This window comes from Wyeomyia smithii, chromosome 1 (assembly GCF_029784165.1).
Source record: "Wyeomyia smithii strain HCP4-BCI-WySm-NY-G18 chromosome 1, ASM2978416v1, whole genome shotgun sequence".
Classification (NCBI taxonomy): Eukaryota; Metazoa; Arthropoda; class Insecta; order Diptera; family Culicidae; genus Wyeomyia; species Wyeomyia smithii.
Window position 1 is genome coordinate 5356279 of NC_073694.1, and position 11191 is coordinate 5367469.

General features: G+C 36.1%; 2 protein-coding genes across 3 annotated transcripts; one reads left to right on the forward strand and one right to left on the reverse strand.

Annotated features, from left to right (window-relative positions):
• Positions 1–2041: 2041 nt before the first annotated feature.
• LOC129717897 (uncharacterized) lies at positions 2042–3279 on the reverse strand. 2 transcript variants are annotated; one of them, XR_008726774.1, is made up of 4 exons: positions 3244–3279; positions 2660–3173; positions 2326–2571; positions 2042–2258 (listed from the first exon to the last, which is right to left on the reverse strand). XR_008726774.1 is itself a non-coding variant. In XM_055668164.1 (3 exons), exons 2-3 carry the CDS (start codon positions 2442–2444, stop codon positions 2072–2074), a joined length of 306 nt encoding a protein of 101 aa, XP_055524139.1. In that variant the 5' UTR covers positions 2445–2571; positions 3244–3277; the 3' UTR covers positions 2042–2071. The 2 variants fall into 2 exon arrangements, 1 of the variants encoding a protein (XP_055524139.1); XM_055668164.1 differs by lacking the exon at positions 2660–3173 and having other exon boundaries at positions 3244–3277.
• Positions 3280–3646: 367 nt separating this feature from the next.
• On the forward strand, positions 3647–4388 carry LOC129717896 (uncharacterized). The gene is made up of 3 exons (XM_055668163.1): positions 3647–3804; positions 3863–3987; positions 4057–4388. Exons 1-3 carry the CDS (start codon positions 3748–3750, stop codon positions 4229–4231), a joined length of 357 nt encoding a protein of 118 aa, XP_055524138.1. The 5' UTR covers positions 3647–3747; the 3' UTR covers positions 4232–4388.
• Positions 4389–11191: the final 6803 nt, after the last annotated feature.

The following is an 11191-nucleotide window of genomic DNA, read 5'->3' on the forward strand; positions in this document are numbered from 1 at the left end:
TACGATCTGGGCTCTACAGTACCCCTGCTGACTTTCCTTTTGATAACATAAGTCCTTCTTATAATTACACCGGCCAAAGAAAAATAAAATAGTTCCTTTCAGGGAGTTATAATTTTCAAATATCTCAGGGTTTTGATTAATAGCTCCCGATGAAATTATTTGCATTCAGTTTCAGTGTTAAGCTATCTCGCAGATTGTTTACGCACTGGTAATCCGAGTGCTACTTCTTATCTGTTGCAGTTACCTCGTGCTTATGGTTGAGATTGAGAATAGCTAAATTTGATTCGGTTGAAGCCCAATCTGAAGAATGCCAAAAATAACAAGTTATCATGTTCACCTTCACTAGTTCACTGCTCTCAAATTTCATTGGCGGCTTATACGATGAAATTCCTCTTTAAATTTTTGTAATGCAAAATTTCATATATTTTTTTGTGCTACCACCAAAACCGACCCCTGTCGAACTGCAAACGATTGGCAATTCCGATCGGGTTTGCGCCAGAAACCGCCGGTCGACATGTCGGTTCCAACCAGCAAGCAGAATTTCTCTGACCAATTACAAGCATAATAACACCGGCGCTCTCCTGTAGACCATCCAATTTCGTGTGTGTGGTTTTTAAAGTTTTACCTTTCAGGAGCATTCTGGACAGCCAGTCAAGCAGGTGCCTGCTCACAGACACAGACACAGAGAGCGGGAGGAATTGAGACTTTGCTTGGCTGCATGAATATAAGATGATGAATTGATCCCTGGCTCCCGGGATCAGATTTGGCCGGGAGGTGAGAAATGGGTTTCGGACAAATTTGCAACTTGTACTATCGGTTTCGGGTAGCATGCCGACAGAACGTGATTTGTTTCCATTATCTTGATGTGGGGATGGTTTTCTTTTGGATTCAAGATTTTAGAAGAATATGCAAATAACCTGTCACATCGTTAGGATAAGAAAGAGATAGTTTGCAGCTTCTCCAGCAGTCAATTCAATTATTCACTTCCTACCGATGTTGGAGCCATTTCCCGATTACTTACCCTAATTGAAATGGAAAATATTTTCCTATCGACTATCTCCGATTATGTTTACTCATAAATTCCATAAACCTGTTTTTGCTTTCGGAGTTTGCCCCCTCAACATCATCATCATCATCATCCTCTATTCACACATGGTTGCTGTTGCCCGTGCCGCCCGCCGTCGGCGCATTTATCGTCACTAGAGAGCTTCTTACAGCATCTTACAACTTACACACGGAGATGTCCTTTAGACCTAATCCGCAAACAGCAGTGCCCGCTGAAACCAGCGGAGTTTTGTGCATTTTTCCCAACATCGAACGTTACTTTTACCCCCTAGCCATCAAACTTTCTCCTCGTTCTCCCCCTTCACAATTCCCGCCCATGGAATCGAAGCCATCTCCGCGCCGTTTTAGCGCCACTTTCCGACAAATATTTACCCCACTGCCGGTTCAGCCGCTCGTAAATTGGCTAAAGATATTTATCCCCGACTTCCACCCTCCCCCTCTGGTCTGTGCGGTGTCACTCTGCATTTGCTTTTGCTATTACCGCGCTACTGATCAGCTCACTTTTTTCCTTCCTGCCAAACCAATTTTCCGTTTTAGTAAAAATATTTCCACCAAATTTATGTGCGCACACAGCCTGCCAGCAGCAGCAGGCTGGCGTCATCGTTCGCCGATCGCCGATGTCGTCCCGGTACCAACGACGGAGGATGCCGCGATATAAAAATAATCATATCATCGATGTCAATATTGATAACTTTACTCGCGCCCGCTGCTGCTGCTACGAGAAGGGAAACAATGCAGGGAGAGTCGCAGCGGAATTCCGCGACCGGAATCACTTTGTGGACGAAAAAGTAATGCGGAATTCCATACCGATGGTGGCTTTTGTCTTCACCGCCGCGTTGTCATTTGGCGCTTTTGATAAAGTTTGATTCATTTAGAATCCGGATTTATAAGACTAGTTGTATCTCGGGATTGGGTGAAGGTACAAAAATAAGAACTCAAAATTTCATTAATGCTTTTTATTGACAGTTTATTGGACACTTCTGTAACACCAAAGCAGTTTTATTTTTCAGCATTTACTCTCATAAACATACGCCTCATTGGGCTTCGTTTCAGCCAGCCAGGGTCGCTCCCACACCAAGACTTCATACTCTTTGGCCACATCGTTGAAACACATCGCCACATCGTAGGAAACGGTATAAATGTACTTTTTGCCTTGGTCGGACTTAACGACACCACTGAGAATCTCGGGATGCCTGGACAAGAGAAATGATATTTTCAATCTAACAAAAATTCTATTGAAATTTACAATAGAAAAATTACGTTGGTTTATCACCAGCCGATGCAGCAAAAATACCCGCCACTCGTTTGACGTGTTCCTCCTTTGTGAGAACCTCCTTGGGAATCGCTTTTCCCCCTCCTGGAGCGGGTACATCAGCCATCAATACCAGTAAGTGAACGCATTTGCTGAAACTGAAGCTTTTTGAGGTGACTGCTTAGGATTTACCTCTCCAATGGTGAGAACAACCATCAATTCTAGTAGTTGATATTTCCAGAACGCCATTGTAACTGCAACGAAATTATTAGTTTAGTAAAGAAAAACACGCTCGCTTCGCTTTCAATCTTTAAGAAGTCTGAACAGCATTGCTTATCGCACCTTTGGGCTTCGGTTTGTTTTCTTACATTATTCCAAAACAAAACGAAATCTGACGACATGCAAAGGTTAAAAAAAAAACTGCGCTTTTTTGATTAGGCTGCATACTGCAGTAACAACATGAACGACGGTTTCTTCTAACCAGCTGTTTATTACTAAAACTTGGGCCGGATCAGAGCGGCCACACTGTCGGGATTTTCGGTGCTATATACTGGAACTAAAAACTTGCACGGTTACACTGCTGGGACTCTGGGAGGCACCCAGCCTTTATTCGGACGTGGAGAGATCTAAGGCGTCACAACCGTTTCATATAAAGGTTTATTCGCGACTGACATCTATCACATTTTATCGTTCTACTCAGGCTGAGATGCGATTCTATGGATGCTACCGGGTGTCGATAAGAATCGATCTAATCGATATTATATGATCGTAGGTGCGATCGTGTGCGTGTGGGATCAGTGCCTGGTAGCACCAATCAAAAGCGTTATCGAACTCTGTCTCTGTTTCGCAACACCAGCTTCAAGAAAAAAATAAAGCGAAATTTGGTTTTTTAATCAGAAAATAGGTAACCAAGATCACGATATCACCTGTAATATTACACTGTTGTCACTGCAAACTTCTCAACCACAATATGCAACCTCTCTTATTTGCCCCCTTATATATAGATACTGATAGAGACATTATAAAGTTGCTTCAAAACCAGTTCAGTGGCAACGATCTCTTTATCTGCGAAAGAACGCTTTGGTTCTTGATCTTTTTTTAAAATCCGTTTTTTTGCGTTAGAACGTGTTTTTTTTACCGTCAGTTGCATTTGCTCATATCTTAGCATTAGAACTTACCCAAAAAAATATGGGCTCCTATCGTCGCGATCTTCCACCACACGCGCGATTTCGTTAACCTTTTTGTGTGTTTTGCTTACGGAATTATGTAAGAATAAAACGAAAATAACGACAGCAAAAGTGCGATAAGCACTACAGCTGCCATTCAGTCTACTTAAAAGGGTACTCATCACCAAGCCAGAAGTCAGTTGAGTTTCGTCGGTTGAAAGCGAAAGAGTGTTCGGATTGTTACAGACTCCCAAATTAGTTGCAATGGCATTCTGGAAATATCAAATACTAGCGGTGATGATTGTTTTCACCATCGGGGAGGTAATTTTTTTAAATGTTCGTTCTAGGTTTCAATTTTACTAACGTTTTCCACTTACAGGTGCTGATGGCTGATGTACCGATTCCAGGAGGACCACAAGTGATTCCCGTAGCGGACCTCAAAAAGGATGAACACGTTAAGCGAGTGGCCGGCATTTTTACCGCATCGAGTGGTCATAAACCGACGTAATTTTGTTTTTTCCTGTACTACAGTAGAATTTTAATTTATCTTGAAATATCATCTCCACTTCCCAGGAATCCCGAAATCCTCAGCGGTGTCAAACAGACGGTCCAAGGAGTGAAATACGTTTATACCGTTTCGTTTAAGGTCAACGATGTGGCTAAAAAGTGTAAAGTTTCGGTGTTGGAGCGACCCTGGCTGGCGCAGACTAAGCCCAAAGAAGCGTATGTTTATGAGAATAAATGTTAAAAACGATGAAAACGGCTCTTGTGCTACCTCTACCTATCAGTTATTGTGTGCTTGAATACCACCGTGAAAGTGTCCAACAAATGGTCAATGAATATGCAGCATTACTGAAAATGAATTGTGAGTTTTAATTTTTATTTTCTGTGATCTGCTGTTTCTACATCGAAGCTTTTTGTTGCTGCCTAAAACTCCATGTGAAAACATTTCTGCTTTTTCATAACCTTTTTTATAATTTGAAGCCTGTTTTGGGATTGTTATCAGGCGTTCGTGTTTTTTCTACTATCAGAAACATCTTGCGATTTTTACCTTGTCATACTCGTGAGTATTTATTTCATTTATTAATTTCATTCATACAAAATTCTTTTAATCTTTCAATTTTTAGATTGTGCTAATGTGTGATAGCTCACAAACTGCGTTTTTGACTAGAAATACGTCTCTCAGGAAGTTAGGCCATATAGGGATTGAAATGAAAATCTAGAACCGGAAAAAGTGAAATAGGGTATCGAACGTCTTCGTCAGTGGTTTTCTTCGGCAGGTTTTCTGCAGCAATCTTATGCAAAAACCTGCCGGAGAAAACCACTGACGAAGACGTTTGATACCCTATATTTCAAATGCTTATAAATCGGTTAGTTTTCGATGGATTTCCTTCGTTCTTGCAGCAATCGATTGAAAAATCTTCTAAAAATCCGCCTAAATGCAGAAAACTGTAGTTTTATTATCCGAAATTCTATTTGTACTATTGAAAATTGTCAAACCTTGTCAAAACGCAAAATTTGAGCTTTGATAGGTCGTTATATGGTTTGTTTTCCAAAGCACGGTCGACAGAATTATATGTCTAGTAATTCGGGATGTATTATTTGGCCTACAAAAAGCATGTTTAGCCGTTACTGCTCATATTAGTTATAAACAGCGACTACAACAATCTTTACTTAGCAGCAGCAGCAGCAGTGCAGCGAATAGCAACGGCAGGGGATAGTAGCAGCTGATGCAGTGGCATTTCTTTTAGTACAATGATGGCTTTGTGCGGTAGCGGGCAGCATCAGTAATAAGTACATTGGCCGGTTTCTTCTAATGAAAAGCTTCTGCACGAAATTTTGAACATATTCAATACAAGCTATGTAACAACCAAACTTATGTAGTTCTACGTCAACCTTGCGGTCGAGGCTTTGCATGCAACCCTTGTGATTTTTCTCAAATTTCTTTGATCTTTATTAATGCTATTGAGGTTTGAAAGAGGATCTTGTTCGAAATCATATTTTGTAGTGGTCAAGGAAATTTAACGAATCAATTCAGAGTCGATTGACATAAGTGCGTTACATCAAGATGTAGACCACTTTAGTTTGTTCATTTCATCCTTGTGTGTCAAGCATTTTGAAATTTCATTTGTGTGTCAAGCAATTTAATCGAACCTCGGAATGTAGAGCCACAAAGCGGTTGAAATGTCTATTTTAGTTCGATTTTTTCCTAAATTGCAGAAACTGATGTCTCAAAAAATTTTCTTTTCAAAAAAAAAAACAGTCTTCTAGATCACAAACTCTTTGGCTCCCAAAAAGTCGATTAATTTTTTTTTATCATCGTTGTTTCTGCTAGTGGAAACAAGGTGTCTAGTATAAGCGAAAGAATATCAGGAAAGATACTATTTTGGACTATGCAACAAAACGTTGCATCGAATATCTGTCTGTCTGTGGGAATAGAATTTTGTGACTATACCTGATGTTGTTCTCGAAATGACTACCCAAGTAACAGTATCAGTTTTACGATATACTCGAAGAAGTTTCGATTGCTTGTTCTTTAAAACAGGGCATAAATCTTATTATTCTCACAAACTGCTACAAAACAGCCGTAAAATCCCCATAAGGTCAAGGAGGCCCATGCTAGAGAAGGTTCCCAAGAATAGGTCCTAAAGTTTGCTTAAAACTCTATATTTTTATCGATATGTACTCATGATTTCATTCAGGAGTTGCTCACAACCATGAAAAAACTGTAACAAATTTCGAGAGTTTTATGAATCAGGTTCGCAACTCTTCTTTCTAACTTATTTCGCTATTGAACAGAATTTTTTTTTATTCACATAGATCAATTTATACTCCTTCTCCAAAATGAATGTCATCGTAGTCGTTAAATAAAATAGGTAGGTAAATCTTCACGTATTTTCGAGTTCATATATGAGAATTTTTAATTGCCGAGTTCAGTTTATACGTGTTATGTGGCAAAAAAGTTTGTAATTTTCAATGCGCCATGATATTACTGGCAATTCAGTAATTTATTTAGAAAATGAAAAATATATCTGAATTTTCGTTAGGTTCGAGTATGCTGGACTATGAAACATTTTACTAAACTTTGTGTTCAGCTTGGTCACCATTCACTACTGAACTGCCAGAATTATTAGTAGCATTAAGAATCTCGGCCTTTTATTACCGTTCAATTACAAATGGCTATTATTTTGATATAGTTAATCACAGCCTGTTCGCCATTTTTGTCGTTGGTTTTATTTTAATCCCTCTTAAGACGGCTTCTACCTAAAACTTCTTGAGCAAGACTAATGAGATTTTTTCAGTATCTCGACAAGTTGGCATTTACTTGTTGCATTCACGGAGAAGAATACTTGCGCTTGAATAAAACTTGCTTGAACTTTTCAAGACAAATAAATTTTATCTGAGATAGACCCCTCTCCCGTTTGACAACTGTTTATTTGCAGTCAAGCACCATTTTTGTGATCATTGCTGTTGGAAAAGTGTTACTTGTAGCGATTTTTGAACAAGAAACAATAAATGGTTTAGAATAAACATCCGGCGTATTTTATAATTAGGGCCTTAAACATGAGCAAAATGAAGAAATGGAACATATTGCATGAAGCAGGGGAATGAATACCATTTCTCTGTCATTCCCAGGTACAAGTCGGACTCGATTATTCGGAATTTAAGATTTGATTATCCGGAATTTCCTTTTTTCGGTGTTCGTTTTAATTTTTATTCCGAAATTTTGCCTTTACCACTCCTTCTGGCATATTTGTTACCATTGTTTTACCATTGATACCGTTAGTGAGTATTGAGTTTCTGCTGTTTTTAACACCAAAAGTAATAAACCCTTAAATGACTTGATCTAGTTTGATTTAGGTTGACTTGATTTAGTATGAGTTAGTTGCTTGAATGGGCTAAACATTTTTGTTTATTTTAGATACTTTTCTTTCACGAATGTTTTCTCTTTCATGAGACAAAATGGGTTTAAGAAAATTTTATGGGCACATTTTCAAGATAGATTCATCTTAAAGATAAGTACCATAAAACCATCGTAAAACTCTAATAAAGTTTTATGGAATTTTCTCATAGGTATTTTGAAAGGGATATTGAGTGCGTTTCAAAACCGCTCCTCAGGCTAATTACACTTATTGATGAAGGAGTTTTATGGAGGACTCTTCAAGTGTTCTTTAATTACTCTTGGGAACTGTTGATAAATAAAAACCACAAGTACTAAAATAAATTTATGATTAGACTCGATAGATTTAGTAATGTTTTGATAAAACTTCTATAAAATATAAATAAAACTAAATCGTCTTTGGATTGTTACTTGGGATATCGACTGTACTACGCAAAGTCGTGCGTTGGACGGTAAGCGGTATCGCTAGTGATAACAAGAAAATATTTCATCTCTTACGTTGTTCTTTGCTATTCTCCCTTTTCTATATTATCTCACGCTCATACCTTTCTCCACTACAAAACAAAGCAAAGCAAAGAGTGAGTAAAGTGGAGTGTGCCAAGCCATTGTTGATCTAATCCCGTTTTGTTACATGATAGTCATTGATTTCGGTGTTCCTCTCTCTCTCTCTCTCTCTCTCTCTCTCTCTCTCTCTCTCTCTCTCTCTCTCTCTCTCTCTCTCTCTCTCTCTCTCTCTCTTTCTCTCTCGCTCTCTCTCTCTCTCTCTAGATCTGCCTCTCTCTTTTATATTCTAGAAATTCATTCTTTTATTTTCTTTATCAAGGATTTTTCAGCGTGAATAGGGCGTAACACTGTGCAGAGCAGAAAAGTTAAAGTTGACAATTATGCTTGAGGTGACAGATCTTGGAAAGGGTAAAGAAATGATGTATCATCCGCAAATAACATTGGTATTCCTTTGAGTGGTGAATTATCTATGTCATTTATATGAAGAAGAAATAGAGGACTAGCGCATTGGAATCGCATTGCATTGTGCCGCGTGTGCACCGCTGCTGAGCAAAATCATTTCAAATCGCCTGGAAATACGCGAAAATTTAATCGACCATTTTTGATTTGAATGAAACTTTGCACACGTATTTGGCTTAGCGAACTGAGCTTTTTCCACAGATGGAGCGATTTTTCACACCCATGAGTTACATTCTAAAAGGGCGTATGCCTTTTGGCATAGGTTTTTTTCGAAGCATTGTAGCCCAGAAACCGTTGGTTGCATAGAAAAACTGTCTGAGAACGAGTTCTAGGGAATTACAAATGCACCATAAAAAATATACAATGTAAAAAAAAAATTTTTTTTTGACCAGAAAAAATTAAAAATAAACATTAAATTTCAATTTAAAAAAAAAAGAGTCGTTTTTTTTATTTTTTTTTAAGAAACTTGACGTTAATACGCAACTTTTTAAAAAAAGTCTAGGATGGAGAAATGAAAAATGATTTTTTATGGTAGATTAATTATTTTATGAAAATTCTAATTTAAACAGTTTTCAAATTATTTGTATTCTGATGATTTTAAAAGATGCAGAAAGTCATTTTGAACCAAAAAGCTCTTGGTAGTAAACATTCTAAAGGCATCGGTTCTCGAGTTATTTCTAATTTAAGCTAGAAAAATTATAATTATTTAGGAAAATACACGTTTACCTTAATTTGTCCATGGTTCTCCAGCAAAAACCATACGTTCATTGGAATGCTTGATCAAAAATATACAGTTCATTCTTTGACAACAAAACGATTGGGCTAACGGTTCTCAAGAAAAGAGTTAAATGTTCTAAGTGATATACATATATTGATATATATATATATATATATATATATATATATATATATATATATATATATATATATATATATATATATATATATATATATATATATATATATATATATATATATATATATATATATATATATATATATATATATATATATATATATATATATATATATATATATATATATATATATATATATATATATATATATATATATATATAAGAATCAAATATTTATTTTCGAGTTTTATTATCTCAGGAACATATTTTTTTATGACATAGATACTTTACAGAACTAGTTTCACCTTATATTTTATATACATCATAAGTAAATGATTCGTCATCTTTTGAAAACAGCTTCGTTTGTATCTTATTTTCTGAAATCGGAGCAAAAGAGTAATACTTTTGTGTGGCAGCTATTATTATAGATTTTTTGTAAATATTGCTCCATTCTGTTACTCCTTGTTCATATTCTTCATGTGATATCCAACTTAATGTCATTTTTGATGAATTTTTGTTACTTTTCTGATTAGACCAATTATACAATTCTTTTGCGCTTGTAATGGGATGTTCATGTTCTTTAGCTAAACTTGCATTTCCTGCCATTCGTTTTAATATGCCACCAATTGCATCGCATGGGCCTTTACCATGAGAAGTCGCAAAAATATGCCACTTTGCATCGACGTTATATTTTGTTTTGAACTTGCAAAGATTTGCAAAGTTTTTTCTATTTGTATATTGTGAGGCAGCTCCATCAGACATTAAAATCGCTTTTTTTCAACTCTATTGTTGTTTTAAAAAAAACTCATTAATTTGGCAATGAACACCTGAACCGCAACAGTATCATGATGGAGTACTTCCGATATTATGATGACGCTGATATTCTTAAATGTTCCAGATGCTGAATAGTAAACAACGAAGGGATGAATGGTGGCTTGACTATCATTCCAAAAACTACACGAATTACAAATTGATAAAGACGTATTAAAATGAGCTTGACTTTTCAATATTTTTAATTTTGCAATAACGTTTTCGTTTGATTTGCGTAAGCTTGATGAGCACCGATGATCAGTAATAGGTTTACAGCATTTGAGCTTGGTGTATTCCATTTTCACTTTATTCATCTTCACAAAATGCAAACTGTTACTAACACATCTGGAGTAGTGCAATCGTATTTATATACGATTGCACTAATATTATAGGTAACCCAGTAGTTATTGGTTGCGTACTTTACAAACAGTTATTATTAGTAAACAAGTAGGTAGTGTTGCACGACAAAGATATTTTTTTATATAACATTCGGCAAGGGGGAACGTGTAGGTAGGCTAAGGTTTAGCGCTTGAGTTATTTATCCAATCGTTTTGTTGTCAAAGAATGAATTGTATATTTTTGATCAAGCATTCGAATGAACGTATGGTTTTTGCTGGAGAACCATGGACTAATTGAGAAAAACGTGTATTTTCCGAAATATTAATAATTTTTCGAGCTTAAATTTAAAATAACTCGAAAACTGATGCCTTTAGAATGTTTACTACCAAGAGCTTTTTGATTTGAAATGACTTTCTGCATCTTTTAAAATCATCAGAATACAAATATTTTGAAAAATGTTTAAATTAGAATTTTTATAAAAAAAAATATTTTTCATTTCTCCATCCTAGACTTTTTTTAAAAAGTTGCGTATTAACGTCAAGTTTCTTTAAAAAAAAATTCAACTCTTTTTTTTTAATTGAAATTTAATGTTTATTTTAAATTTTTTTTTGTCAAAAAAATTTTTTTTGTCAAAATTTTTTTTTTTGTACAGTGTATATTTTTTTATGGTGCATTTTTAATTCCCTACAACTCATTCTCAGTTTTTCTATACAACCAACGGTTTCTGGGCTACAATGCTTCGAATAAAACCTATGCCAAAAGGCATACGCCCTTTTAGAATGTAACTCATGGGTGTAAAAAATCTCTCCATCTATGAAAAATGCTCAGTTTGCTAAGC